The sequence below is a fragment of the Desmodus rotundus genome, chromosome 2 (assembly GCF_022682495.2).
Source record: "Desmodus rotundus isolate HL8 chromosome 2, HLdesRot8A.1, whole genome shotgun sequence".
In the NCBI taxonomy this organism is placed as follows: domain Eukaryota; kingdom Metazoa; phylum Chordata; class Mammalia; order Chiroptera; family Phyllostomidae; genus Desmodus; species Desmodus rotundus.
In genome coordinates, this window is record NC_071388.1 from 98,880,567 (window position 1) to 98,908,163 (window position 27,597).

At 41.9% G+C, this 27,597-nt stretch overlaps 1 protein-coding gene across 6 annotated transcripts in view; it reads right to left on the bottom strand.

Moving 5' to 3' along the window:
• Positions 1 to 40: 40 nt before the first annotated feature.
• Positions 41 to 27,597, bottom strand: part of GOLGB1 (golgin B1) — an 87,468-nt gene continuing 59,911 nt past the window's right edge. For 5 of the 6 annotated variants that reach the window (XM_024578014.4, XM_024578019.3, XM_024578016.3 and 2 more), the window contains 8 exons: positions 25,704 to 25,882; positions 12,141 to 12,303; positions 11,823 to 11,960; positions 4,803 to 4,946; positions 3,891 to 3,988; positions 3,250 to 3,384; positions 1,681 to 1,786; positions 41 to 1,398 (listed from right to left, as the gene is read on the bottom strand). In XM_024578014.4, the coding sequence (XP_024433782.2) occupies positions 1,264 to 1,398; positions 1,681 to 1,786; positions 3,250 to 3,384; positions 3,891 to 3,988; positions 4,803 to 4,946; positions 11,823 to 11,960; positions 12,141 to 12,303; positions 25,704 to 25,882 (1,098 nt within the window). In that variant the 3' untranslated portion in view covers positions 41 to 1,263. The remainder of the gene's footprint in view (positions 1,399 to 1,680; positions 1,787 to 3,249; positions 3,385 to 3,890; positions 3,989 to 4,802; positions 4,947 to 11,822; positions 11,961 to 12,140; positions 12,304 to 25,703; positions 25,883 to 27,597) is intronic. The other variant, XM_024578017.3, reaches the window with a different exon arrangement.

Genomic DNA, 27,597 nt, shown 5'->3' on the forward strand with positions numbered 1-27,597 from the left:
TCCCCTCAGCACACAACACATGTACGCACACGCACCACCATTTTCCATTCTAAAAATAATTTTATTATTTTACAGTTATTCAGGAAAGTTCCTGGATTGGGGAACAAACGATTAGAGCATATCGGTCAGTTCACCAGTTCTCTCTCTCTGGGTGGTGAGAGCAAGCCGGGAAGACATCATGTGCATAACGAGAAAACAGCAGCTAAGGGTTGCGGGTGGGGAGGTGGGGAATAGGCACAAGTGGAAATCGATCCTGCTGTCATTCTCAGCCCTAGATTTAAATACTGGCTTCTCCATATTCTCCCTTCCTTTTCCTTAGCTCTCTGTTACCACAGAGGGCAGATGAGTATGAAATTGAGAAAGTGGAATAACTGTTACCAACAGCAAAGTAGCTTAGTACTTCAAGAGGCTGGGAGTGGTCCCCAGATCACACAGATCTCCCTGGCCAGGGGAGTCAATGCCTCACTAGGACTGGCTCCCAGTGTACGGTCATAGGGCCTACATTTGAGGCACATCCAGGTAACACAGAATGACGAGAATCTGAATCCCACTACCTACAGCCACTTCCTGCCTTCCCGTGAAAGGCAAGGCACAGGCCACTCAGTACCTTAGTCTACATGTGATCAGGGGCATAAGCAGTGGGGTCCTATCCTTACAGTTCAGGACCATAATTTTACTCCAATGACGTCTGAACAGCCAGGGAAGGAGATGTTGTCCTCCCCTGTGATCCAATAGCTAAAACCCGTGGGGAGTTCTTCAGACCCTGGGACCTAATCGGGTATCCCATGAGATGATATTCCCCTAGAGCTTTGTTATGGAGAGCCCACCTTTCCCCTGAAGCAGGAGAAAATATAAGGTAACTGAAGTAAATAAAGTATCAATCAAAATGATAGAAGACTTCAGATTATTACGTTTATTGGAGCCACCCTCCTGGTTGAGAGCATTCCTCCGCATCTTTCACAGGACCACAAGAGATCAGGGCCTGACGAAACCTTGAGCTCAGCACCCGAATATGGGGCCTCCTCAGGTTATCAAGAATTTCTGGCCCTGGGCAGTAGAAGAAAGCAGACCTGATGGTTCTTGCAGCTCTAACCTGGGCTCACATCCACTTCTGTTTTTGCAGGCACTTTCTGTGGAGACTTGGAGAGAGGACTTATAAGTGGGAAGACTGTTCCACTGGAATTTGATACTGGATGGTTTTGATACTAGAGATGAGGGAATTCCAAGTTCCGGGAGGAGTGTTCCAAAAGGTGAGAACTAAGTTTATAGATGGCCTGTGAAACACAGAATGAGGAGGACATGAACCATCAAAAAGTAGACGGCGGCTAGCAGAGGCACTCGGGTCCGGGAATGACAGAGCGAACGCAGGACCCGCTTCCATCCAGCACCACTCCGTGACTGAAAGAAAAATTTGGAGGTGAGAGTTCTACCCTACAGAGATAAGTTCTTTTTCCTCCTCCATCCCTACAGAAAAGAGATATCCTGAAAGTCCTCTCAAAGTCAACAAACTGGCAAATCCTACCAGTTTCCTCCAACCTTCCTATCTTTCCAGTCTTAGCCCCAGTAGCTGCTCAATGCCTGGAATTCCACATTCCTTCTTCTGACCCTTCGCCTCAACACAGCCGACCCTGGAGACAGTACAGTACTCTCTCTTTATCTATAGCCTTCTTCCCTTCTTACCCTTCGACAGCTGTTGCCTGCAAGGTCTATTAACAGTGCCTGCTCCTGAGTGCCACAGGAACCAATGATAGGAGTCCGGGCAGAGTCCCATTCACTGTGCTCCAACCTGTGTTGAGAAAAACAAGAGGAACGGCATCGGTTCACAGCATGTGAGGCAGACCCGCTGAAGCCATCCCACTCACTTTGCCACGTGATGTAGCACTAGGGACTTGCCGCAGACTGCTTTCACATCCCAGATCCCATGCAAGGAGAGCACAGGCAGACGGGTGTCTTTCAGCAGCAGTAAAAGGTGATAATTAATAACTACCAGGATTGACTGCTACTGGGCCTAGGTAGGCAGTACTTGACTGGCTACCTCAATTTCCATTCTGCATCAGGGCCAAAGAGGGAACTGTGGAGGGGCTAAGCTCGGAATTATGTAGCTTATCCACAGACTCAAGAGTCACCTGCGCTATGCAGTTTCAAGTTGGCTTGGGACATATTCATCACACATGAGGAAAAGGTCTCCCCCAAAGGGTGGGGTTTCCAGGTCTGAGCAAGTCCAGAGCAAGTGGCAAAGAAACAGCCATGGGTACACTGGCTAAAAATACTCAGCAGAGACAGTAAGGCTCTGTGGATCCCCAAAGAGCCTGCCCTCAAGGCTGCAGACCAAGGCCCAAATGAGCGATGAAAATTAAGTAGTGAATAATCTGGGTGGGGAAAAAGGTATCTCAAATAAGACCTGCTCACTGGGGCTGCCACCTCTGCCACCTCAGTTTTGCAAGCCATTAATTTCACAAATGCCTCTCTCTGAGGGAAGAGGCAATATATGTAGTTGGCTCCCCCAAGCCTACTTTTAATGTTTCTTTTCCATGGAAAGAAACACCCAGTAGCAAAACAACTGTAGCCACTCTCTCGTGTAGGGTGATTCTCTTGACTGGTGAGTTGGGAATAAGAACTGTGAATATGTAGCTCTGTCCTTCCAAATCACACTTGGAGCAGACTTCCCATACGAGGCACAATTTGCTGTAATGTTCTCATTTTATAAGAGTGGGCTCTTCTGCAAGAAAGTCCACACTGGCTCACCAATGCCAGCAACTGAGAGGGCAAATTCAGGGTTAGGAAGTACATTTGCTAACAAGTCAAACGCTAGATTCTTTTATATCATCTTTATAAAGTGGTTTCTTAGTCTCCCATGTTTTAATCTTTGTAAAAAAAATTTCAGCGGATTCATATCTGAGATAGGGAGTGGGGACTGCCATTTAATTGGCTCTCTAAGGAGTCCTACACCTACCTCACACAGCTACTGTTGGGATATAAAAGACACCTTATTTCACCCCACATGAAATAAGCTGTCAATAAATGGTAGATAATGTTATTATTCTCTAAGAACAACTGCTTTGGAAAGTGCAGGCCTCCTGGATTCCAAAAGTGCCGTCTTCTTGAGTGACTGCAATGACCCTGAAGTCACTGTAGCACCCATCTCAAGATGAGAATTAGATAATTATTCTCAAGTCTGGCCACTGAAATGTACCGAGTGTGATAAGGAAGGACCAGAGGTGAACACAGGTATCTCCCTCGGCCCTTTACCGCCTGATCTGTTCCTCGGCCACAGAGAGCGCAGTCTCAGCAGCCACTCTTTGGTCTCGTTCTTCTTCCAACAGCTTCCTCAATTCATTCACCTCCTGTTTAGTGTTGCTCAGCTGCTTCTGGGCTTCCGAAAAACTTCAGGACAGAAGGAAAACAAACAGCATCACTAGATGCAGAGCACAGCTGCTAATAATACAAGGGCTTCCAAGTCTTCGTAAAGTTCTAGAGCAGAAAAATTTACAGAAGCTTGTAGAAACACACAAATGTATTAAAAGCTTAGCTGTGGAGTGATTAAACAAAGATACAGAAAATATCTTAAGATATTTTAGGGACCGACTGAATATCTTTCATGTGAAAGCCACTGGTGGGTGGGTGGGTGGGTGGGTGGGTGGGTGTGTGGGTGTGTGTGTGTGTGTGTGTGTGTGTGTGTGTGTGAGATGGTGCTACTGTTTTTGCTTCACTAACTTTTCACACTTAATTTAGGTTATAATTGTTACTATTTAACCCTCACATCAATTCTGTGAGGCCAATAAGATAAGATGACCTATCAGTCCCACTCAATGGTCTCCAGTTCAATCTAGACGACTATCCAGCTTCTGTACACGCGATGCGTGCTCCGGGGCTGAGCGCTGCTTCCGCACCTTAGCTGTGGCTGCCTCAGTTCTTCAGGATCACTCTTCCTGTGAGCTCCATTCTTCTCCTGGGGAGCTCCTGGAGCAACGTCCATACTCACTGGCCCCTAGAAGAAGCAGCAGCTTAGCAATTCAGTGATTAGGAAACTGTGCCTAAGTGCCTAAGAAACTGTACTTGGGCAAAAGGAACACTCACTTAACATCAAAAAGAATTAAAAAATCTCGGAGAGGAATGCCTCTACTTATAATTCTCTTCAAGTACAGATTTAGACGTGAGAATCTTCAACTCTAACAGATTAATCTCCTACAAAAAACTCTCAATTAATGTTATTCAAGATTCTCATTCTGGAATCTCTCCTCTTAAAACTTTAAAGGCTTACCATTGAAATCTGCTTTCTTCCAGTGGAGGCCTATGGATTTTCTAGAAGGCACTCTAATCAAACAAGGGCTCAACGACCCCTCCCAAACCTGTTCTCTTTCCTTCCATGCCCTATTTATTCCCATAATAATTCTCAACCTCTTTCAACGTCAACAATGCCCTCCTCACCGCTGCTGCCAACGGCTCTACCTGTTCTGTTCTCACATCCAAGTCTCCCTGACAGCTGTCTTGTTTCTTGGAGCAAAATCAAATTTTTCCTAGTTTTAGGATTCCAAAAGCTTCAATCACCACTGTTTTCCACTTGCTTTTTGATTCCTCTCCTACCACCTAACTGATCTTTTTTCTTCTAATCCCTTCTTTAATTTTTCCCAGACCTTATTCTCATTTTAATTAAGTCCCTTCTCTCTCCTTTCTCCCACCTCCCATCACACCTAGTTACTCCTCAGCCTGAACACGTCAGCCTCTTCAGTGCTGCTCACTTACTCTTTCTCATCCACAATCAGTTCCACAACAATTTCCCAGCCTCTCAACTTCTTACTCACCGCCTGCAGCTCCTGAACCTGCTTCTCCAAGATGGCACAGTGATTAAAAAGGTCACTGTAGTGCTGCTGATTTTCACGAAGACTCTGACTGGTACCACACAGCTGAATTGAAAGGGTATTTTTCTCTTCAAGTAGCTGAGAAAACTGGAACAGAGAACAGGATAAGCACCGCCCCACAGGTCTACTTCACTGTAAAGAGTACTTATGCTACCTGCCCTGAGGTTTAAGGACTTAATTTTCTTAAAGCAAGGCCTTTATTTCAATAATAGCAACAATGGCACCGTGCGTTCCATCAAAGTGAGAAAACTCAGAATTTTTTGACCAAGAAAGAAAAACAATTAGGGGGAAGTAGCAAGAAACTTGGTTTACAGTGCCCAGTACATTTAATGAAAATGAAAAAAAAGGGAAGTGGAAGCCCTCAATCATCACTGTTTTCCACTTGCTTTTTAAAAAAATTTATGTTTAGAGAGCGGGAAAGGGAGGGAGAAAGAGAGGGAGAGAACCACCAATGTGTGAGAGATATATCAATTGGTTCTCTCTCACACGTCCCTAACTGGGGACCTGGCCTACAACCCAGGCATGTGTCCTGACTGGGAATTGGAAGTGGCGACCCTTTGGTTTGCAGGCCAGCACTCAATCCACTGAGCCACACCAGCCCAGGCTCTACTTGCTTTTCGATTTACTAAGTATGTAAGGGGATGGCAGTAGTTTGGGTCCGAGATGAAGTTACTAACAAATGGCTATAAAGCCCAGAGTTCGAGATGGCTAGAGACAGAGATGTCATCTACAAATTCATACAGGACTATATCTGGGAAGATTCTTCAATGCTGTAGAGAGCTATAATTTACCAAGAACGTAGAGTAGAAAATTATAATACGTGGTAGAAGGAGGAAACAGTAAATCCTAATATGCTAATGTACATGTAAGAAACTACATTGGGAATAGAGACTCACAGGTATAAACATTTCGGTCACTCTAAGCAGGACTCTCCTCTGCTACGTGAGCAGCAGGCAGGCAGTTATTCAGTCTTCCTTGAACACGTCCAGTGTCGGGGGTGCTCACTAGCTGACAACGCAACCCAAGCCACTTCTCTCATGTCAGAAACAGAAAACTATTTTTAATACTGGACGAAAACTTACTCTTTGGAGCTTCTACCTATTGATTTGAATTCAGTCCTTTGGAATTCTAATTCTAATTCTTCATTTACAGGCGTCAAGTTTTAAGTTTAGTTATAATTAACATCCAGATACATTAATAACCACAGAAATGTCTCTCTGAAGTACCTACTGTAGGACTATACACTGTCTGAAAGGCAACTGGTGTACCTGGCTGATGTTCAATCTTTTCCTGAGTATTCCTTTTTTGTAAGTATTTTGGGTTAATGTTTGAATAAAAAAGCTGAATCAATGTTCAGAGAAAAAAAGATAACACTTTTCTAAAGATCCTATTATGATCAGTAAGGACATCTGATGCACAGGAAAAATTAGAACAACAAATCCACATGGTATAACCAAAATATCTGCATGGCCATAATGAAAAACAGGACAAAGTTAACTCTGAAGAGCAGTGTTTAGTTGACAAACCACTGTCAAAGGTATTACCTTATTTGAGAGAGACAGAGGGAGAATTCCTGTCCCCGTTTATAAACGACAAACAGAAAAAGAAACGGGTAGTGACCTGCCTGATGTTATGCGGCAGGCCGGGACTCAAGCACGTTCTTGAGTTCAAGTCCAGAGCTCTGTCTACTACCTGAAGGCGCCCAACTGAGAGCTCAGCAAGGGACAGTAGGCAGGTCATGGGTTTTTGTTAGGGAATGCGGCAGTTAGTAAAGGAAAGGACGCACGAATCTGAAGACAGAGGTGGTGTGGTACAATGGCACCTACTGGGTTCTGAGACAGGGAGGAACACGATCCTCTCCTAATGTAGGAGAGAGTTAATGTTCCTGGCCATAGCAAACAGACCATACCAAACACAGACAAACAAACAAAAACAAAAACAAGAAAAAAATGAACCACAAACAGAAACAAAATTCCTCAGAGTTGGAAAAAACCCTACAATTCTTTTCTTTGGCATATCTAGAGGAGAAAGGATAGACTTGTAAAACTCATTGGAGAAGTCTAATTACTTATAATAAGCTACCCTCATGTAAACCACTTCTATAATGTTTATATTTTTATCTCTAGGATAGATATAGGTCCTTGTAATTTAGGGGCTGGCAAACTACAATTCAGGGCCTACTGCCCGTTGTGAATGAGGTTTTATTGGAACATAACCACCCCATTTGTCTATGCATCGTCTGTGGCTGCTTTTGTCCTACAACTGCAGAGCTGAACAGTTGTAACAGAGATGGGATGGCCTACAAACCTAGAACATTTACTTTCTGGGTTTGTAAGGAAAAATTTGCTGGTTTCTGCTGTAGCTCATAAGCAACTGTATTTTACCATGTCTATACTTGTAAAACTGGAGGTTAGCGTCTAGGGTAGAAGGGAGCAATCTAGGCTACATGACACCAGTAACCACTCCTCTCGTGTTCGCAAGTTCGCATCACATACAAACATTCAACCGTGCCGGTACGAATACATGTCAAGCCTGAGCACCCATGCACAGAATCAGGGCAATGGCTTGCAGTGGTGCCTTTCTACTCTGATAGCCCGTCCGCTGCAACCCCTACCTAGAGCCCCAGAAGCAATCCTCTAGTCATGTAGGACCCACCTGGAGTGAGACTCAAAGCTCACCGGAAAGTAAGCCCCATGAGGGGCTATGTGTACCCTCAGTAACTGCATATGGCCAGGCTCACAGAAGGCGAGTAACAGTTATTTGCTTGATGAAAAAAATGAACGAATGATGCGAGGGATGGAGATACCTTTCTTATAGCTTGGTCCTAAAGAACTCTTTCTCACCCAAAATGACGGTGACCTAAGGCAATGTTTCTCATACTTTAAGTGGTGTGTGAACTATATCTCAAACAAGCGGTTAAAGAAAACATAACTTTGGTATGACACAGAAACCAGTCCATAAATAATTGAAACTAAAGTTTCTCAAAAGAGATATACTCTTTATTACATAACATAGATATTTTCAATCTCCTTTATTTTATAAAAAACACCATTTGTACTGTTTGTAATAGCCCTGAAATGGAAAAACCCAAAAATTCTTTAACAGAAGAATAGGATAACTATGGTATATGCCTACAATACAATACTAAACAACCTAAGAGTAGAAAAATCATACTATGCACAACAACATGGATATTACAAAATAAGTGAAGCAACACGGAAAAGACGGCATGATTCCAGCTGCACGTACTTCTGCAGGGGTATAGAAGAGGACACAGGGACTTCTGGTCAAGGTGGAGGCGTAGGCAGACACGCTTCACCTCCTCTTGCAACCATAGAGAGAATTACAACCAGATCTCAAAACTATTAACACCCAGAACCATCAGGAAATCGAGCTGTATGGTAGTCCAACAATCAAGGATTTAAAGAAGACACATTCATCCAGATGGGTAGACTCGCAGATAGGAGCGGACTCGCAGGGACGAGTGTAGAGGTGGGGTGGTGCAGAAAGGCAGTGCTGGAGGCAGCAGGGACTGCCAAATGGACAGGAGAGATACCTTCGGAGCAAGCGATCCCAGGCCTTGGCTGCAAAGCCCAGGGGTCCAGCACCAGGAAGATAGATCCCCATTACCTCTGGCTATAAAAACGAGTGGCGGTTGGGGCAGTAGAAGAAGCTGCCAGATTTTTGCCACTTAAAGGGCCGGCATGGTCTTAAAACATACACAAACCACCCACTCCAGGATTCCTTACCAGGGCAACAGCTGGAAGAGCACCGGTTACACACAGGAAAGGGGTAAAGTGACTGAAAATGGGGTGAGCACTGGGCAAACCTTCAGAAGCCTTGTGGCGGTACTGACCCACTCCAAGCCCTTCCCACACAGCCACAAAGCAACAGAGCGGATGCCCTGCACTGGCAGTTACCTAATGCTCCACCCCACACAATTTATAGGTACCTTGAGGCAGGTCCCACTAGTGAGACAGAAACTAAAAGCAGTTCTACATAATACACAGAAACAAACACAGGGTGGCTGCCAGATTGAGGAGACAAAGAAATATGGCCCAAATGAAGGAATAAAGCAAAACTCTAGAAAAAGAACTAAGCGAAACAGAGACAGACAACCTATCAGATGCAGAGTTCAAAACACTGGTGATCAGGATGCTCAGAAAATTCACTGAGTATGGCAAAAAAATTAAAGGAAGAAATGAAGGTTCCACTAGGTGAAATAAAGAAAAATCTACAGGAAAACAACAGAGCAGGGAAGGAAGATAAGATTCAAACTGACGATTTGGAACATAAGGAAGAAATAAGCATTCAACCAGTACAAAAAGAAGAAACAAAAATTTTCAAAAAAGAGGAAAGGCTTAGGAACCTCTGGGACATCTCTAAACATGCCAAAATCTGAATCATAGGGATGTCAGAAGGAGAAGAGGAAGAGCACGAAAAGTGAAAACTTACTTGAAAAAATAATGAAAGAAAACTTCCCTAATTTAGTGAAGGAAATAAGACATACAAGTCCAGGAAGCCCAGAGAGTCCCAAAGAAGTTGGACCCAAAGAGGAACACACCAAGACACAGATGCCAAAGGTTAAAGACAAAGAGAGAATCTTAAAAGCACCAAGAGAAAATAAGAGAAGTACCTATAAAGGAGTTCCCATAAGACTATCGGCAGATTTCTCAAAAGGAACCTTGCGAACAACAAGGGACTGGCAAGAAGTATTCAAGGTGATGGAAGGCAAGGACCTACAACCTAGGTTACTCTATACAGCAAAGCTATCATTTGGAATAGAAGAGCAGATAAAGTGCTTCCCAGACAAGGTAAAGTTAAAGGAGTTCATCACCATGAAGCCATTATTACAGGAAATGTTAAAGGGACTTATTTAAGAAAAAGATCAAAACCATGAACAAAAAGGCAACAAATTCACAACTATCAACAACTGAATGTAGAAAAGAAAAAGAAAGAAAAAACAAACCAGAACAGGGACAGGATCATAGATACGGACATCATTTGGACGGTTATCAGCTGGGAGCGGGTGGGGGAAGGGGTAGAATGGGGTAATGGTGCAGGGATAAAGAAGCATAATTGGTAGGAACAAATGGTCAGAGGGGAGTTAAGAACAGCATAGGACATGGAGAAGCCAAATGACTTACATGCACAACCCATGGACATGAACTGAGTGGGGAGAATTGCCGGAGGGAAGGGGGATAACGGGTAGATGGGGTCAAAGGGGGGAAAATTAGGAAAACCGTAATAGCATAATCAATAAAATATAATAAAAAATAGAAGTCAATAGATCCCAAACATATTCTGGAAAAATAAAAGAGGACAAAAGGGACTTCTGGGTCGGTATGTTCTAATTCTTGAGCTGGGTGCTGATTACACAGGTGTCTTCACTTCATGGAAACAAGCCATACTATTTATGATTTGAATGCTTTCCTGTTTTTTACCTCAGTGAAACATTTACGTTAAAATTTTTGCTATCTGCTAAAATGATTTCATTATCTACTAATAGTACTGAATTGCAGTTTAAAATACTGTCTTAGAAAGATAAATGCCCAGAGAGAGTCACAATCTAATGTTTAGGAGAGCAAATATAACAGGGCTGAGATGGGATCTAGTTTATGGAAAAAAGAAATGTTACAGAGCTATGAAGGGCAGAACTTTCTGAAAACAACTGGCTAGCTGGTAGGGGAACTGGGTAGGAGCTTCTCTGGAGCCCCTCTAAAAACTCCCAGACAATTTCCCTAACAAAGAGTCTGCAATTTTACCAATTCATTGGGTCAACATTTTTTTTAAATGTAAATTTCTATGCCAAAGTTAACAGTGTTATCAGTATCAGATGCTTCGGTGTCAAACAGATGAATTTAACAACATTTAAAAAGTACCTTCTACATAAGCCAGGCACTGTGCTTTCCATACACATTATCATCGTTATTTCAGACCACCTCCCCGCTAACACCTCAGGCAAGGTATTTGATACTTCTAAGACTTAGTTTCCTCATCTGTGCAACAGCCCACTGCTCGTTTCATTTTGGGATCACAGCAGACTCCTTGATGGAGTGGTGACTTCTTCCACACACACGTGCATTCCCATGCACGCACCATATGCATAATTCTTGGACACTCACAGCTCTCCTCAAAGCCAATCTTTAGACTCCAGAGTCTAAATGATCTCTTAAATCCCCTCTAGTTGCAACATAAAAACCACCCAGCTGACTTCCTCTGAAGAAGGCAGAACCAGGGGAGGTGCCACTAGAGAATATTTGAATAATCAAAGAGCAACAAGAGTATGATTCATAACAGGGTGGGGGAGGGGAGGACAGAAACATGAGAAGGCACCTAAAAAGAATTTTCTTTAATCTTGTCTTTGCCTTTGTTCTAGGGCCCAGATGGCAAAGTGGCCCTTCCCTATAGAAAAAGGTCCCATCTACTCCAGCATCCTTCCCTAGAGTGTCTGGAGTGGCAAGGCTGGGGTATGGGAAAAAGCAAGCTGTCCTCCAGTTCCCGAGCATCAGACACATAGTAAGGAGGCCTACAAACGGGCCTCCTACTGTCTAATCACATGTGAAAAGCCTCCCTCTGCCTTCCTGAGACTCTTCCCTATGGCACACTGGTGGGAAGTATAGAGGAACTTGGAGTTTTTGTGGGGAGTGACCTCAATATTACTAACAAGTGATAAAGATGGGGAGATGATGCTGGGGATGAAGGCTTCCTAAAGGAATTAGCTTTTTTACTCTTACTGAATGGATTTTTCCAATTATTTCCCATGGACTCTCCAAAGGCGAGGGAAAGAAAATGTGACCATGTCTAGCCCAGGGGTGAGCAACTCGGGCTCTGAGAAAGGCAGAACTTCTGTACCCAGGATATGCCACAGCTGGAGACTAGGTTTAATCAGCTTCTACTTACCTTCTTGCTTCCAGTCATGGAAACAAGAAACTGAATTCCAGTCTAGCAGGAAAGTCTTACCTTGCTGTTCAGTTGCTGAATTCTTAACTCCTTTTGGTGAATTTCCTTTAGGCTGTCATTGAGCTGAGTCCTAAGAAGTTCTGTCTCATACACTAGGTTTTGTGACCCATTTAGGGAAGCTGACGTCTCTGGGGATGCCTGCCAGGATACAAACACTGCTGAAATTTCCCCCTAAGATTGTTCATGCTAAATTCCTTCTCTCCAGAACTCTGTCCACCTCACTGGAAATCCTAAGTGGTCTGCACTTAGCTTGCAGGAAGCTGGTACTTCCTGGGTAATGATTGCCTCTGAGTAGCAACTGGCATTGAAATTACTCACCTGTCTTTGGTATTGTACTTTGAGGGTTTCAGCCTGGGAGGGAGATCTAAATTCCCTCATTAGATTCTGCAGGTGACTAATCTGCTGATCTTTATCTGTAATAGCCATAAGGTACTGCTCCTTCATTCTTCTTTCATGAATTTCCCAGGAATTCTTTTCCATCCTAGAAAAACATGAAATAACCACAGGCAAAAATATACTAGTGAAACAAAGATGAATAATTCTATATCCAAAACAGTATCATGGGCTGTAGAGATGTAGTAAATAATGAAATCAGAGCAAAATTTAAAATAGAATTGTGCAGCATAATGATGGAGCAAAACCAAAACAAGAATTTCAACATCACTAATAATCAGGAAAATGCAAATCAGAACACAATGATATATTATTACTTGTATCAGTCAGAATGGCTTTTATAAAAAATCTTTAAGAAGACCCTTTAACATATATGATACTGGTATGGTGGTGATGAACTCCTTTAGTTTTTCTAGTTTGGAAAGCTCTTTATCTGTCCTTCGATTCTACAATAAATGATAGCTTTGTAGGTAGAATAATCTGGGTTGTACGTCCTTGCTTTTCATCACTTTGAATATTCCTTGTCCATCCCTTCTGGCCTGCAAAGTTTCTTTTGAGAAATCAGCTGATAGTCTTAAGGGAGCTCCCTTGTAGGTAACTAACTGCTTTTTAGATTCACTGTCACCATCTTTAACCTTTTGCCTTTTAATTACAATGTGTCTTGATGTGAAACTCTTTTGGTTCATCTTATTTGGGCTTCTTTGTACTTCCTAGACTTGTATGTCTAGTTCCTTCACCAAGTTAGGAAAGTTTTGTGTCATTATTTTTTCAATTGATTTTTAATTTTTTTGCTCTCTCTTCTTCTTCTGGCACACCCGAGATGCAAATGTTGGTACATTTGAAATTGTCCCGGACGCTCCTTACGCTATCCTCTCGTTTAGATTCTTTTTTCTATTTGTTCTGATTGGGTGTTTTTGCTTTCTTATATTCCAAATTGGTGATTTCATTCTCAGCTTATCCCCTCTAGTATTGATTCCTCGTAGATTATTCTTCAATTAGTGTATCCTTCATCACTGACTGGTCCTTTTCTATGCTGTTGAGGTTCTAAGATCATTAAGCATCCTTATAACCAGTGTTTTGACCTGTGTATCTAATAGTTTCCTTGCCTCTATTTTATTTTGTTCTTTTTCTGGAGATCTCTCCTGTTCTTTTATTTGTGCCATGTTTTTGTCTCCTCATTTTAGCAGCTTCCCTGTTTGTTTCTAGGTATTAGGTAGAGCTGCTATGTCTCCCAGGCTTAGTAGAGTGGCCTGATGTAGTATCCTGTAGGGTCCAGTGGCACAGCCTGCCGTATCCCCCAAGATGAGTACCTGAAGTGTGTCCCCTGTGTGGACTGTACACCCTCTTCTTGTAGTTGAGTTTTGACTGATGTTGTCACATCAGTGGCAGGGGTTTACCAGGCTGATGACAATCAAGAACTGGCTGTGACCTCCTACCACTGACCTTCAACCAACATAAAGGATCAGCTGTGCAGGGGCTCACCCCACAGAGCAGGACTTACTTCAGCAGGGTTCTAGTGCCCACTGAGTCTACCCTTTGAGTGTGTCACTTGTGGAGGAGGTTGGGGGGTGGTGCTTCAATGTGGTCTGAAGCTGTCCACTGGGTGTGCTGGCCCTGGGGCCTCCTGGGAGGTACAGGCCAAGGTCAGCCACCACCTGTGTTTTGTCCAGGGCAACCTGGCATAAGCTACAAGGCGATCTACAGATGGCTGCTACTTGTGCTGGGCTTAGAGGTGCCCAGGTGAGGCCAAGCTGTGATCCAAGGCCTGCTTCTGCTAGTACCAGGCCTGGGACCTCTTAGCAAGAGATACAGGGCATACTGAAGCCAGATGCTGCTTGAGAGAATTCAGGAAAATCTGAAGCATGAGCCAAGACAAGCCATTCATATGGAAAAGCCACGGGAAACAGCTTGGGTGGACCCAAAATTTAGGTGGAGTTGGGGCGTAGGGAATCACCAGGCTCAGACAAACAGTGATAGCATGGTTCGTGGAATCTCAGATATGGCACCAGCCTGCTGGGTCTGTGGGGGGAGGGCTCATCAAAGGGACAACAGCCTCTGCCAGCACTTTAAAAAAGAAAAGATTTTATTTATTTTTAGAGAGAGGGGAAGGGAGGGAGAAAAACATCAATGTGTGGTTGCCTCTCACATACTCCCTCACTGGGGACCTGGCCTGCAACCCAGGCACGTGCCCCAGACTGGGAATCGAAACGGCTACCCTGTGGTTCGCAGGCTGGCACTCAATCCACCAAGCCACACCAGCCAGGGCTCTCTCAGCACTCCTGTCTGGGAGAAAGCTGTCTCTCCAGCTCTTGCCCTGATGCCGACAATTCAGTTTGTCCTCGTTATGTCTCCGGTGCCCTTCAAGCTGCTGCCCCACTGCTGAAACCCAGAGGTAATGAGTCCAAGTCAGTCCGTACGCAGGCCCTTTAAGAGGAACTGCCTGGGACTTCAGGGGCCCTCCACTTCCCTCAACCTGAATTCCTGCTGGTTTTTACAGCCAGAAGTTATGGAGAATTCCTTTCCCGGCACTGGAACCCTGGGCTGGGGGGCCTGGGATGGGACTAGGTCCCCTTCTTCCTCAGGGGGGACTTTGCAGCCAAGATATCCCCCCTGATTTTTATCTGCCACATGTGAGTGTGGGACCAGTGAGCCCATTCCATGTCTCTGCCCCTCCTAGCAGTCTTGATGTAGTTTCTTCTTTAATTCTGTAATTGGAGGGCTTCCATTCAGCTTGATTTCAGGCAGTTCTGAATGATGGTTGTTCTGTAGGTCAGTTGTAATTTTGATGTGGTTTTGGGAGGAGGCAAGTACCATGTTTACCTATGCCACCACCTTGACTGGAAGTACTGTATCTTCTTCGTTGTTTTCAATTTAGTGAAGTGTAATTGACAAATAATGTTTTCTGATGTGGGCTCATTATTGAAAGTGTTCGATTTATATCTATACACTTAAGATTTGTGCACTCCTTTACATGTATGTCGTATGTCAATAAAAAGTCTACTTTAAAAGTGCAAAAAAAAATTCAACTGGAACGACTGGGGAAGATTTCACAGAAAAGCAGGCATTTGGTCTGAACCCTGAACAATGAGTCAGGTTTCCATGGGAAAAGCATTCCACGTTCAGGGAACAAACTGAGTGAAAGGCACAAAAATAAGTATGTACAGTGAATTTTGAAATTGTTGTAGGGGAGTGTATGTGAGTAAAATAGGTAGGAAGTGAAGATGAGGTCAGATCATGTAAGGTACTGAATAGCATGCTAAAGAAAGCTAACTCTGTAAGCAGTGGGAAGCCACTGTAATTGTTCAGAAAGACAGTGCCATCCATGACGCATATAACATGATGGCTATGAAAATACATCTGTAGAGTCTGATGGACCTGGGTTGAAATGCTGGCTCTATCATTCATTCGTCATGAGACTATGTAAAAATTCATCTGTCTGAGCCTTAATGGTAAAATAGGAATAAACTATTCCTTAGGATTATTGTGGGAATTAAATGAGATACTACATGTCACAAACTGAACACAGAGCCTGGCACTTCATAATCACTAAATAAACATCAGCTGCTGATATTTCTATTTATTTATTCCCTGAATTTGACCAAGAAGGAGTTTGACCCCAGCTAATGTTCTTTAGTGCCAGCAAAGACGCCTCTGTCATACTCTTTAGTTCTACTTCTCTCTACACTACACCTGAAAAAACCCAGTCGGATTGTAAGCAAATTTCTATAGTATCTCTTCATTTTCTATAGTACCAACATCTCTATTTTTTCCAATAATAGAAGGTTTTGTTTGAATTGCATCTGATTTATCTTTCTCTTTTTAAATTAGGTGATATTCAATTTGATACATACTTATTATGAAGTAATCCTGCTTGGCTAAAAGGTAACTTGGATTATAGTGAAAATTTTTTCAAGAAGGCAGAGCTAAAACTTTAAAACTAAAATAAATTTTTATTACAAAGCCACTATATACAAAAGGTACTTTTGCTCTGTGGGAACATAAATCTTTGTTTTCTGTAAAAAAAAAAAAATGCAAAAGGAATTTTCTAAAAACACTTTCTTTGATATTTGTCTTTTAAAAGTGAGTCAGAATTAGCAAGAAGGCATAGAAGAGTAAGAATGCGTAAGATCACAATCTTCTATAAAAAGCTTCAAGGTGCCATTTTTTTTTAGAAGGATGGACAAGTGGTTATAGTGTGGAAAGAGACCCTCAATGGAGAACAGGGATTAAGGAACAAACCTGATTACCTGATACAACTCAGTCATAAAAAGGGCTATACCATGCTTGCCCCTTAAGTCAGCAAGCACAGGAACCAGAGCAGACTAAGCAAAACAGTAACCACAAGTGGAAGGGAAAGGCTATGGTGTAAATCCAGACTCTCCTGATAAGCCAACCCCAAGGCCAACAGAATCTTGAACAAGATGTTTCAGCTCTTTCATGATTAAAAAGCTAATTTCTGCCAAGTATTTCAAAAGCAAAAGACAGGGAGTCTTGAAGATATTCGCTAAAGAAGCTAGTCCTGAAGTCAGTGAACACACTCTTTTGTTCTCATATTCTTTTTCCTTCCAACAGTGAAGTAAAATAAACTGTCTTCCTTTCCTTCTCCAAATTTATTCATATTCACTTAATATATAATTTTACTCTTCTTCAAATCTGCTCAAAGTAGAAGGTAAAGAGAGAAAGGCTAAGAGAAAGGAAGAAAATGAGGGGGAAAAGAATCTATAGATGAGAAATTGTTCTTTCTCCCTCATTTTCTCTTCCTCAAAGATCAACTTCATAAAAAAAAAAGTATCCTTTAGGAATACCCTTTGAGGAAATTTAAAGAGGAACACGTGGCTAGAGAAAACAAGTCTTTAAAGCTTTGCAGCTCTTCTTAGGTTTACACTGGTAAGTAGACACTTAATGTTTTTGTAATTCTGGATGATAGGGATATAATACAGATTTCAAAGTGATGCTCTGATGTGGTCCCAACCATCTTTGGAGGGCCCTGAATTCAGTGGTCAGCATTCATTCATGTGTATCTGAAGAAAGACACAGAGCCTGAGAGCTTTATGATAAACTGAGATTCTAACAGAATAAACTGGGGCAGCTATTCCCTAAGGGGGTGCGGGAGGCTGAGGTTGAAAAGCAGCAACTTCTCTCTTCTCTTGAGGTTCAATTTCGGAAAGAAATAGAAGAAATTTGTATTCCCAGGCAGCAAAAATTCACAGATTTTATCTTCTCTGCAATCATCATCTTCTGACTAAGAACAAGTGTGTTCTTGTACTCTAGAGGAAGCTGCCAACCTTACAGAGTGAGTCGGACATGTGTTCACTTACAAGAAAGTCCAGAATGATGTTAAATATAAAAATCTTTACTCCATAAAATTTAAATCAATAAAATCTAAAAACTCTTTCCTCTCTAAGGTTTATTTTGAAATATCATGTCAGAAAAGTGTATGTGCACCTAGCATTTGTGAGGGAACACATCTTTTATTTATTTATACGAAGAGCTCTCTCCTGGCTGTTACAATAGTTATTTTAATGTGTTGATCTCTATCATCCTGGCTGCCCTTTGTGAGCTGTGTAGGAGTCTAGACCCCACTTCGTAGTTTCCCTATTCACTGGCCTGTAGTTGTCCTGCGGCAGCTACCGAGCCAAAGCAGGTGCCGCTTCATCAACAGCCCTCTCTAACATGGCGACTCTCCTTTTAGTACCAAATCTTGAAAGCTCTGGGTTTATTTTAATAAGGCGGCATGTGCCATCTTAAGCTAAACAGTAATAAAGTCCCAACAATGAGGTTATGACAATAGGGCCTGTTTTTATATACTGTTAATTGATTATTCTTTACCTTTTCTCTTTCAATCAAACTTGCTTAAATACTGAATTAAAAAACCAACCAGAATCACAGTTCCTATCTTAACTTTTTCTGCCCTGATAGTGCCCTACAGCATGGTTATTCATCTCTTTCTTTAAAAGAAAAAGGGTTGGGTTTCTGGACCCAGATGAGGCATTGTAGATGCATTTCTCCTTATTCCTCCCACTGAGTATAGATTTTTAAGAAACCCTAGAAATTATACGTAAAAACAAACATCAGACGACTTAGAAAGATAAAGAGAAGGTGGACCAGCTAGGGACCTTCATACTTGAGGGATGACCTGGCAGTAAATTCACTGTTTTTTGTTTTGTCTTGTTTTAAATTCCATGTAACTAGATGGTGAAGATCCTACAATCTAGAAACACCAAGTGACTAGAAAAGTTTGCCCTGTTGTCAATGGACCAGGAAGAGGCAGCCTAGTGAGACAGAAATAATGACAATAACTACTCTGCTCCAGGTGAACACCATGGAAAACCCATAGTACCTTCCCATTCCCATGAACAGAATCCTAGTGGACAAGCGAGAATTACATCCTCGCCCAGAAGTAACCTTACCCTCCAGATGCACTTCACCCTCCCTGCTGGGCCAAATATACACTCTGGACTGTCACCCCACTCAGTGGTGAAGAGGTGCCTCTCTCTGACCAACCCTACTCCCACTGCGGTGTCAGTGGAGAAAACAAGGGAGACCTGGATATCCATCTCCAAACATGACAAGGTAATGAAGCGCTCCTCCCTGTCCCTGCAGAGGCAGTAACAAAAGAGGTCAAGAGGAAGTTTGGACTTTGGCACTACCCAGTGGTAACAAGGTGACCCTCCTCAACCCCCCTTCGGCAGTGTCAGTGGAGACTGAGTGGGGAACCTGGACTTTTACTATTGTCCAGTAATAATGAGGTGAGCTTCTCCACACCCCATAGTACTATCAACAGAGGCCATGTGTGAAGCTTACATTCCTACTCTAAAGGAGCAGTAATGAGGCAACCCTCTCCACTAACTGCTCAGTCAGTGGAGTACAAGTCGGGAGCCAGGACTTCCAACTCTTCTGGCAATATCAGGGCACCTCTCCTCTCTCTAGGGCAGGGGTGTCAAACTCATTTTCACCGGGGGCCACATCAGCCTCATGGTTGCCTTCAAAGGGCCAAATGTAATTTCAACTCCTTAACAGTTAAGGAGTAGTTATATTTATACAGTCCTAAAATTATTTCAGCCCTTTGAAGGCAACCCCAAGGTTGATGTGGCCCCCGGTGAAAATGAGTTTGACACCCCTGCTCTAGGGCAATGGAGGCTGAGTGGGACACCCACTGACTCACCCCCCTTCTGGCAGCAAAGTGGAAGTGTTCCTCTTCCCCTGCTGGTGTGGTATTAGTGGGAGTCCACCAAAGCAGAAGACTTAAATAAGACTTTGAGTCTTACAACATAATTTTCAAAATGTTCAGGATACAACTGAAATCATAATAAGAACCAAGGATATCACATTCTAAGACCAAGGAAATCAAAACTTGAATGACAAAAAAAAAAATCATCAAATTACAACAATGAGATGACACAAATGTGGAACTTACATGACAAAGATTTTAAAGCAGTCATTATAGAAATATTCCAACAAGCAATTACTAACACAATGGAAATAAAAATAGAGAAAGCCTCAGCAAAGAAATAGAACATATAAAGAACTGAAGGGAAACTTTAGAACTGAAAGATACCACATGCAAAATAAAAAGCAAATGCAATGGACTCAACAGCAGAATGGAGATGATAGATGAAAGATGCAGGAAACTTGCGAGAACAATAGAAATTACTGATCAATAAACTGTGATCATAAAAATTAAAAAGACCTTGTTGAGAAGGATAAAATGGTAAGCTGCAGACTGGAAAAAATATTTGCAAAGCACACGTCTGACAAAGAACTTGTGTCTGCACACATGGACCGATGGAACAGAACAGAGAGCCCAGAAATAAACCCAAATCTTTACAGTCAATTAATATTCGACAAAGGGGGCAGCAGCATAAAATGGAGTAAAAGTAGCTTCTTCAACAAATGGTGTTGGGAGAGCTGGACAGAAACATGCAAAAAAAAAAAAAAGAAAGTCGAGCACCAACTTATATCATACACAAAAATAAATTCCAGGTGGATAAAAGATTTAAATATAAGCATGAAACCATTAAAGTCCTAGAGGAGAACATCGGCAGGAAATCTCAGATAACCCACCCAGCAATATTTTCACTGATATGTCCCCAGAGCAAGGGCATAAAGGAAAGAACAAATGAGATCTCATCAAATTAAAAAGCTTCTGCAAAGCTAAAGAAAACAGCTTTAAAATGAAAAGAGAACCAACTATATGGGAAAACCTATTTGCCAATGATACCTCAGACAAGGGTTTGATCTCCAAAATATATAAAGAACTCACATGACTCCACTCTAAGAAGACAAGCAACCCAATTAAAAAATGGGCAAAGGATTTGAACAGACACTTCTCCAAGGAGGACGTATAGAGGGTCCAGAGACATATGAAAGATGCTCAGCATCACTAGCCATCAGAGAGATGCAAATTAAAACCACAATGACATACCACCTCACACCAGTCAGAGTGGCCAACACAAACAAAGCAACAAGTGTTGGAGAGGATGCGGAGAAAAGGGAACCCTAGTGCACTGTTGGTGGGAACACAGACTGGTGCAGTCATTGTGGCAAACAGTATGGAATTTCCTCAGAAAACTAAAAATGGAACTGCCCTTTGACCCAGCAATTCCGCTGCTGGGATTATACCCTAAGAACCCTGAAACGCCAATCCAAAAGAACCTGTGCACCCCCATGTTCATAGCAGCACAATTTACAATAGCCAAGTGCTGGAAGCAACCTAAGTGCCCATCAGGAAATGAATGAATCAAAAAACTATGGTACATTTACACAAAGGAATTCTATGCAGCACAGAGAAACAAGGAGCTTCTACCCTTTTTGACAGCTTGGATGGATTTGGAGAGCATTATGCTAAGTGAAATAAGCCAGGCGTTGAAAGACAAATACCATATGGTCTCACCTTTAACAGGAACCTAATCGACAAAACAAGCAAGCAAAATATAACCAAAGACACTGAAATTGAGAACAGGTTGACAGTGACCAGAGGGGAGAGGATAATGGGGGAAAAGGGTGGAGGGTTTGCAGGAACAATTATAAAGGACACACAGACAATAACAAATGTGGGGTGGAAACAGGGGAAGGAGGTGGGGAGGGCTGGGGTGGTGGGGAGGGGTGGGGGAAGAAAGCAGAAAACTACTTGAACAACAATAAAAATGTTAAAAAAAAAAAAAAACTTATGTCTACAATATGTAAAGATCTCTCAAAACTGCACAGTAAAAAATTAACAACCTAAATATAAAAATTGGACAAGACACATTAATAAACATTGCATTAAAAAGGACAAATAACTGTCAAATAAGCACATTAAAAGATGTTCAACATTAGCCATTTGGCACATTAAAACCACATTTACATACCTATCAACAGCAAATGCTGACAAGACTATAGCATTTGATATTGAAGCTGCATCACTCCTATATTGCTGGTAGGAATATAAAATAGTACATTCTCAAATATAGTTTTACAGCTTTTAAAAACACTAAACATTATACTTACCATACAAACTAGCATTTTTTCAAAGTTTAATCTTTATTTTACTTTTTCACATTAACTTTTAGTCCCCTTATATCCCCCTCCCCGCAGTAATCACCATACTGTTACCCCCACTGGCTGCCATCTTCTCTCCATCCATAGATGAGTCTGTCTGTTTTGCCTGTTAGTTCAGTTTGTTCACTAGATTCCACATATGACTGAAGTCATATGGTATTTGTCTTTCTCTGACTGGCTTATTTTACTTAGCACTAATATTCTCCAGGTCCATCCATATTGTTGAAGAGGGTAAAGTTTTCTTCTTTTTTACAGCCCAGTAGAATTCCATTGTGTAAATGTTCCACAGTTGTTTTATCCACCCGTCTACTGATGGACACCGGGGCTGCTTCCATATCTTGGTGACTAAATAATGCTGCAATGAACATAGGGATGCTTGTGTTCTTTCAAATTAGTGTTTTTGAGTTCCTTCGGATATATTCCCAGAAGTGGGATCTCTGGATGAAAAGGCAGATCCTTTTTAACTTTTTGAGGTATCTCCACACTGCTTTCCACAGTGGCTGCACCAGTCTGCATTCCCACCAACAATGCAAAAGGGTACCCCTTTCTCCACATCCTCGCCAGCACATTTGTTGATTTATTGATGATGGCCATTCCGACAAATGTGAGGTAGTAACTCTTTGTGGTTTTAATTTGCATTTCTCTGATGATTAGTGACATTGAGCATCTTTTCACATGTCTATTGGCCATCTGTATGTTCTCTCTGGATAAGTGTCTACTCATGTCCTTTACCCATTTCTTAAAAAAATATTTTATTCCAATTTATTTTTCCTTTCCAATTTATTTTTATAAGGACAGTAAGGAGGAAGAGAGGGAGAGAAACACTGATGTGTGGGGGAAAACATCTACTGGTTGCCTCCTGCAACCAGCTCCCAACTGGGGACCTGGCCCGCAACTCAGGCATATGCCCTGACCAGGAATCGAACCAGTGACCTTTCAGTTCGTAGGCTGACAATCCACTGAGCCAAAATAGCCAGGGCTTCCCAGTTTTTATTGGGTTGTTTTATTGGTGTTGAGTTTTGGAAGTTCTTTATAAATTTTGGATATTAACCCCATATCAGATGTATCAGCAAATATGTTCACCCATTCTGTGAGTTGTCTTTTTATTTTGTTGACATTTTCCTTTGCAGTGCAAAAACTTTTTAGTTTGATATAGTCCCATTTATTTGTTCTTTTGTTTCCTTTGGCTGGGGAGATATATCCAATAAAAAATTCTACAAGTAGGAGATGGAAGATGGCGTCCACTACCCGGCTCATTCAGAAGTTACAGAACTGGGCCTGCAGGCGAGGCTGCAGCTGCATTACCAGATCACCAAGCGAACTCAGCCTCCTCCCAAACTCCCTGTGGGCCAAAGCCACAAGCTCTCCAGCAACTACGACTGCACTCGTGACAGCCACCAGGAAGTCATGCTGCCCTCGGTCATCATGTCCTCACATAAGGCACCGGTGTAGGCAAGCCAGCAGAGAGCTCAGCTGTCGCAGCCACTAAGAAGGCAGTGACACCAGCTCCTCCCACACCAAGGTGAGCGCTGTCCCAAGAACAGCCTGAGATTTTGTTCTCAGAACCTGTGATTCTGTTCTGGGCCACCTGAGGGCTTCCCCTCCTTGTGTTCCCTCCCAGGAGAATGTGAGCTAACTTATGACAAATATACTGTGCTCTCTAGTAAAAAGACAAAATTATATGAGCAATATCTGAGATTTTGCTGCCTATATTTTCTTCTATGATTTTTATGGTTTTGGGTCTAATACTTAAGTCTTTGACCCATTTGGATTTATTCTTGTGTGATGTAAGAAGGTGGTCTAGTTTCATTTTTCTGTATGTATCTGTCCAATTTTCCTGTTACCATTTATTGAATGAACTATCTTTAGCCCACTGTATGTGCTTGCTTCTGCTATCAATATTAATTGACTATAAAGGTGTGGGTTTATTTCTGGGCTCTCTATTCTGTTCCACTGATTTGAGTGTCTTCCTATGCCAGTACCATGCTGTTTGATTACTATGGCCTTATACTATATTTTGATATTAGGTAGTGTGATTCCTCCAACTTTGTTCGCAAGATTGCTTTTGCTATCCGGGGCCTTTTGCGTTTCTGTATAAATTTTTGAGATATTTGTTCTAGTTCTGTGAAATATGTCATTGGAATCTTGTTAGAATTGCACTGAATCTATAGATTGCTTTGGGTAGTGTGGACATTTTAATGATGTTAATTCTTCCTATCTATGACTGTGGTATGTGCTTTCATTTATTTGTATCTTCTTCAATTTCCTTTAGTGTCTTGTAATTTTCTGTGTACGGGTCTTTTACATCTTTGGTTAGGTTTGTTCCTAGGTATTTATTCTTTTTGAAGCAATTGTGAATGGGATTGTTTTCTTAATTTCCCTTTCTGTTAGTGTGTCATGGGCATATAAAAATGCAACTGATTTCTGGATATTAACTTTGTATCCTGCTTTTGCTGAATTCATTTATCAGTTGTAGTGGTTTCTTGGTGGAACCTTGGAGTTCTCTAAGTACAGTTTCATGTCATCTGCAACTAAAGACAGTTTTACTTCTTCCTTTCCAATTTGGATGCCTTCTATTTCTTCTTCTTGTCTGACTGCTGTGACTAGAACTTCCAGTCCCATGTTGAATAAGAGAGGTAAAAGCAGGCATTCCTGTTTTGTTCCTGATCTTAAGGGGAATGCTTGTAGTTTCTGTCTGCTGAGTATGATGCTGGCAGTGGGTTTGTCATATATGGCCTTTATTATGTTTGGGAATGTTCCCTCTCTTGCCATTTTGCGGAAAGTGTTTATCATAAATGGGTGCTGGATTTTATCAAAAGCTTTTTCTCCATCTATTGATATGATCATGTGGTTTTTATCCTTCACTTTGTTTATGTGGCAAATCACATTTACTGATTTGTGAATGTTGTACCAACTTTGCATTTCTGGAATAAATCCCACTTGATCATGGTGTGTGATCTTTGTCATGCATTGCTGTATTGGGGTTGCTAAAATTTTGTTGATGATTTTAGCAAATATGTTCATCAGGGATATTGGCCTATAATTTTCTTTCTTTGTGGTGTCTTTATCTGTTTTTGGAATTAGGATAATGCTGGCCTCATAAAATGGGTTTGGGAGCCTTCCCTCCTCCTGAATTTTATGAGAAGAAGATGTGTTAGTTCTTCTTGGAATGTTTGGTAAAATTCACCTGTGAAGGCATCTGGTCCAGGGCTTTTGTTTGTTGTGAGTTTTTTGATTACTCCATAGCTTATAGCTATACAGGGTTGTTTTTAATAGCTAAACATTAGAAAATATACTCATATCCTTCAACAGGTAAATGGTTAAAAGCAACACTTTCACAACATGAAACCCAACTGTCAAAGAAAGAACGAACTACTGCTATGGACAATACAGCTGATGGGTCTTAAGGGCATTATGATGCATGAAAAAAGCTAATTTCAAAAGGTTACATACATACTTTATGATTCCACTTACAAAATATTCTCAGAATAACAAAATTATAGAGACAAAGAACAGATTAATGATTGCCAGAGATTAGGGATGAGAGGGTGGAGAGGAGGAAGGAGGAAGAGTGTGACTATAAACTAGTGGCACGAGAGCCGTATTTGTGCTGACGAAACAGGTGTGTATCGGAGTTCTGGTGGTGGTTGCCTGACTCTGCACACATAGTAAAACTGCAGAGAACTACACACACACATAACTGAATAAATGTAAAATTGGTAAAATACGAATCAGGTGTTTGAATCATACCAATGTCAATTTTCTGGTTTAGATACTGTATTAGAGTTAAATACAGTAAGATGTGATCATTAGAGGGAACCGGTGGCCGGGTACATGAGAACTCTCTGTACCATTTTTGCAACATCATATATAATTATTTCATTAAAAAAGTTAAAAAGAAAAAAAGAAAACTAAAAGAAAAGGGTCAAAAAGCACCGATTTTCATACCTGAGCTGATGCAGCTCATGCTGCCAGGAGAGGTTTTCCTGTCTGAGCTCTTCTTGCACAATCTGAAATGTTTTTGTCTTGTCTTGATACTCCTGAAGTTGAGCCTTCAGCGGACGTAACTCAGTGATTTCCTGGTTCATCTGTAAGTACTGCTGCTGCAGATTCTTCAATTCCTTCAGCTTTAACCAAAGGGAAAGTAAAAGGGTGATTCATTACGTCTCACTCACCCGGCCATAAGTCATCAGCAGCTCCCTACTAAGTCAGTCAGATACCAACCACCAGAGAATACGAGCACCTTACAGTCCACTGACGTATCACTGGAGCATGAATCTCTAAAATGTTGAAATACATGCAGCCAGGCTGGTGGGAATCATCCCACGGAACTGCCATCGAGGCTGCAGCACCTGCCCATTCCTGCAACTTCTACCCCTGCCCCCCACTCCCAAGGTCCTAAATTGACTCTCAGTCTACAACTCACATGGGACAGACATAAGGGACCGGCAGCTTCTTTGTGTGTGGTAAATTCCTAGAACAAAACATGTAAACACAGACTGGTATTCTATTTAGCCATGTGACCTGGTTAGGCTTCTAAACTTTCGTACATGGAAGTCAACCTTTACTTTAGCTCAGCTCGTGACTATGATATGAAGAAGGTGGTGATGATGCCCAGGCCCAGTGACTATGAGCACTTAGGCTTTGCAATCAGTTATCCTGCCCAGACAGGCTGTATGACTCTATGCATGTTCTCACACCCTCCAAGGCTTAAATTCCCTCCTATAAAATGAAGAGAGTTAGAGTACTGCTCATAATATTATGAGAAAAAAAAAGAATGTGTTATACACATAAAGTTAATAATGATGGTGATGATACACTTGACTTTAATTAGCAAAACTGCCTATCTGCATTTCAGGTATATCTTCAAACTCTTTATCCCCAGTACTCATTAAAAGCTTGGTAGTAAGAATAAAATGGCGGGACATCTGGGCAAAGAGGTGGCCATGAACACACATCTGTGTCACTTATTCCAGAAACATCACTAAAGTTACAATAGAGGCATTATTTTTCTAAAGCATAAAACACAAGAACAGAAAGAACAAGAGAGGGGTCAGAAGCAACAAAATTAATTCTGGAAGCTGAAAAGCAGATGCATTAGTGGTAAATGACTTAACAGATCTGGGAAGGCCAAATCTTAAGCTGGCAGTAGGGAGAGCCAATGACCAACAGAACTTACTCTGCACAATCTTCAAAAGGCTCTGGAATTAACAGCACCAGGTACCCCTGGAGAAGATGGTGATGGGGATAGGGAGGTGGTGGCTGAAATTAGGAGAATCAGATGAAAGCTGCTAAAGAAAGAACTGCATCCCTAGGTACCCTCCTCAGCTCCACTCTTTCTGTTACCCTGACAAACAACTAAGTTTTATTCTTTGGAGAAGGTAAAAGAAGTATCTCTGGACTATGGAACACCAGGCACAGCTAAATGTAAGGGCACTGCTCTAAAACAAGGGTGATCAAATGAATGTATTCTTTCTGAATGCTTTAAGTCTTTCCCCTGCTCAGCTTGGAGAGTGTTGGCATACATGCCTTTACCTTCCATCACACAGGCATTGAGAAGTCTTCTCTAGAAAATGTGACTGGCCCAAGAGGAACTAAAGACACCAACATAGGGACTAACCACAAAAAGCTCAGCATGATCACCTCACAATTGAACCTGGAGTTGCTAATTACCGTCCACAAGTTTCTAACACCCTACCCATAAACATAAACAGTAAACCAAGGATTAACCCTCACCTGAAGAATGGCTAAAATTAAGTCAGAGAGGAAAAGAAACTAGGAGAGTATTTGAAGGAGATTATCGGGGGCAAATGTAATATACTATAATATTTAAGATAATACT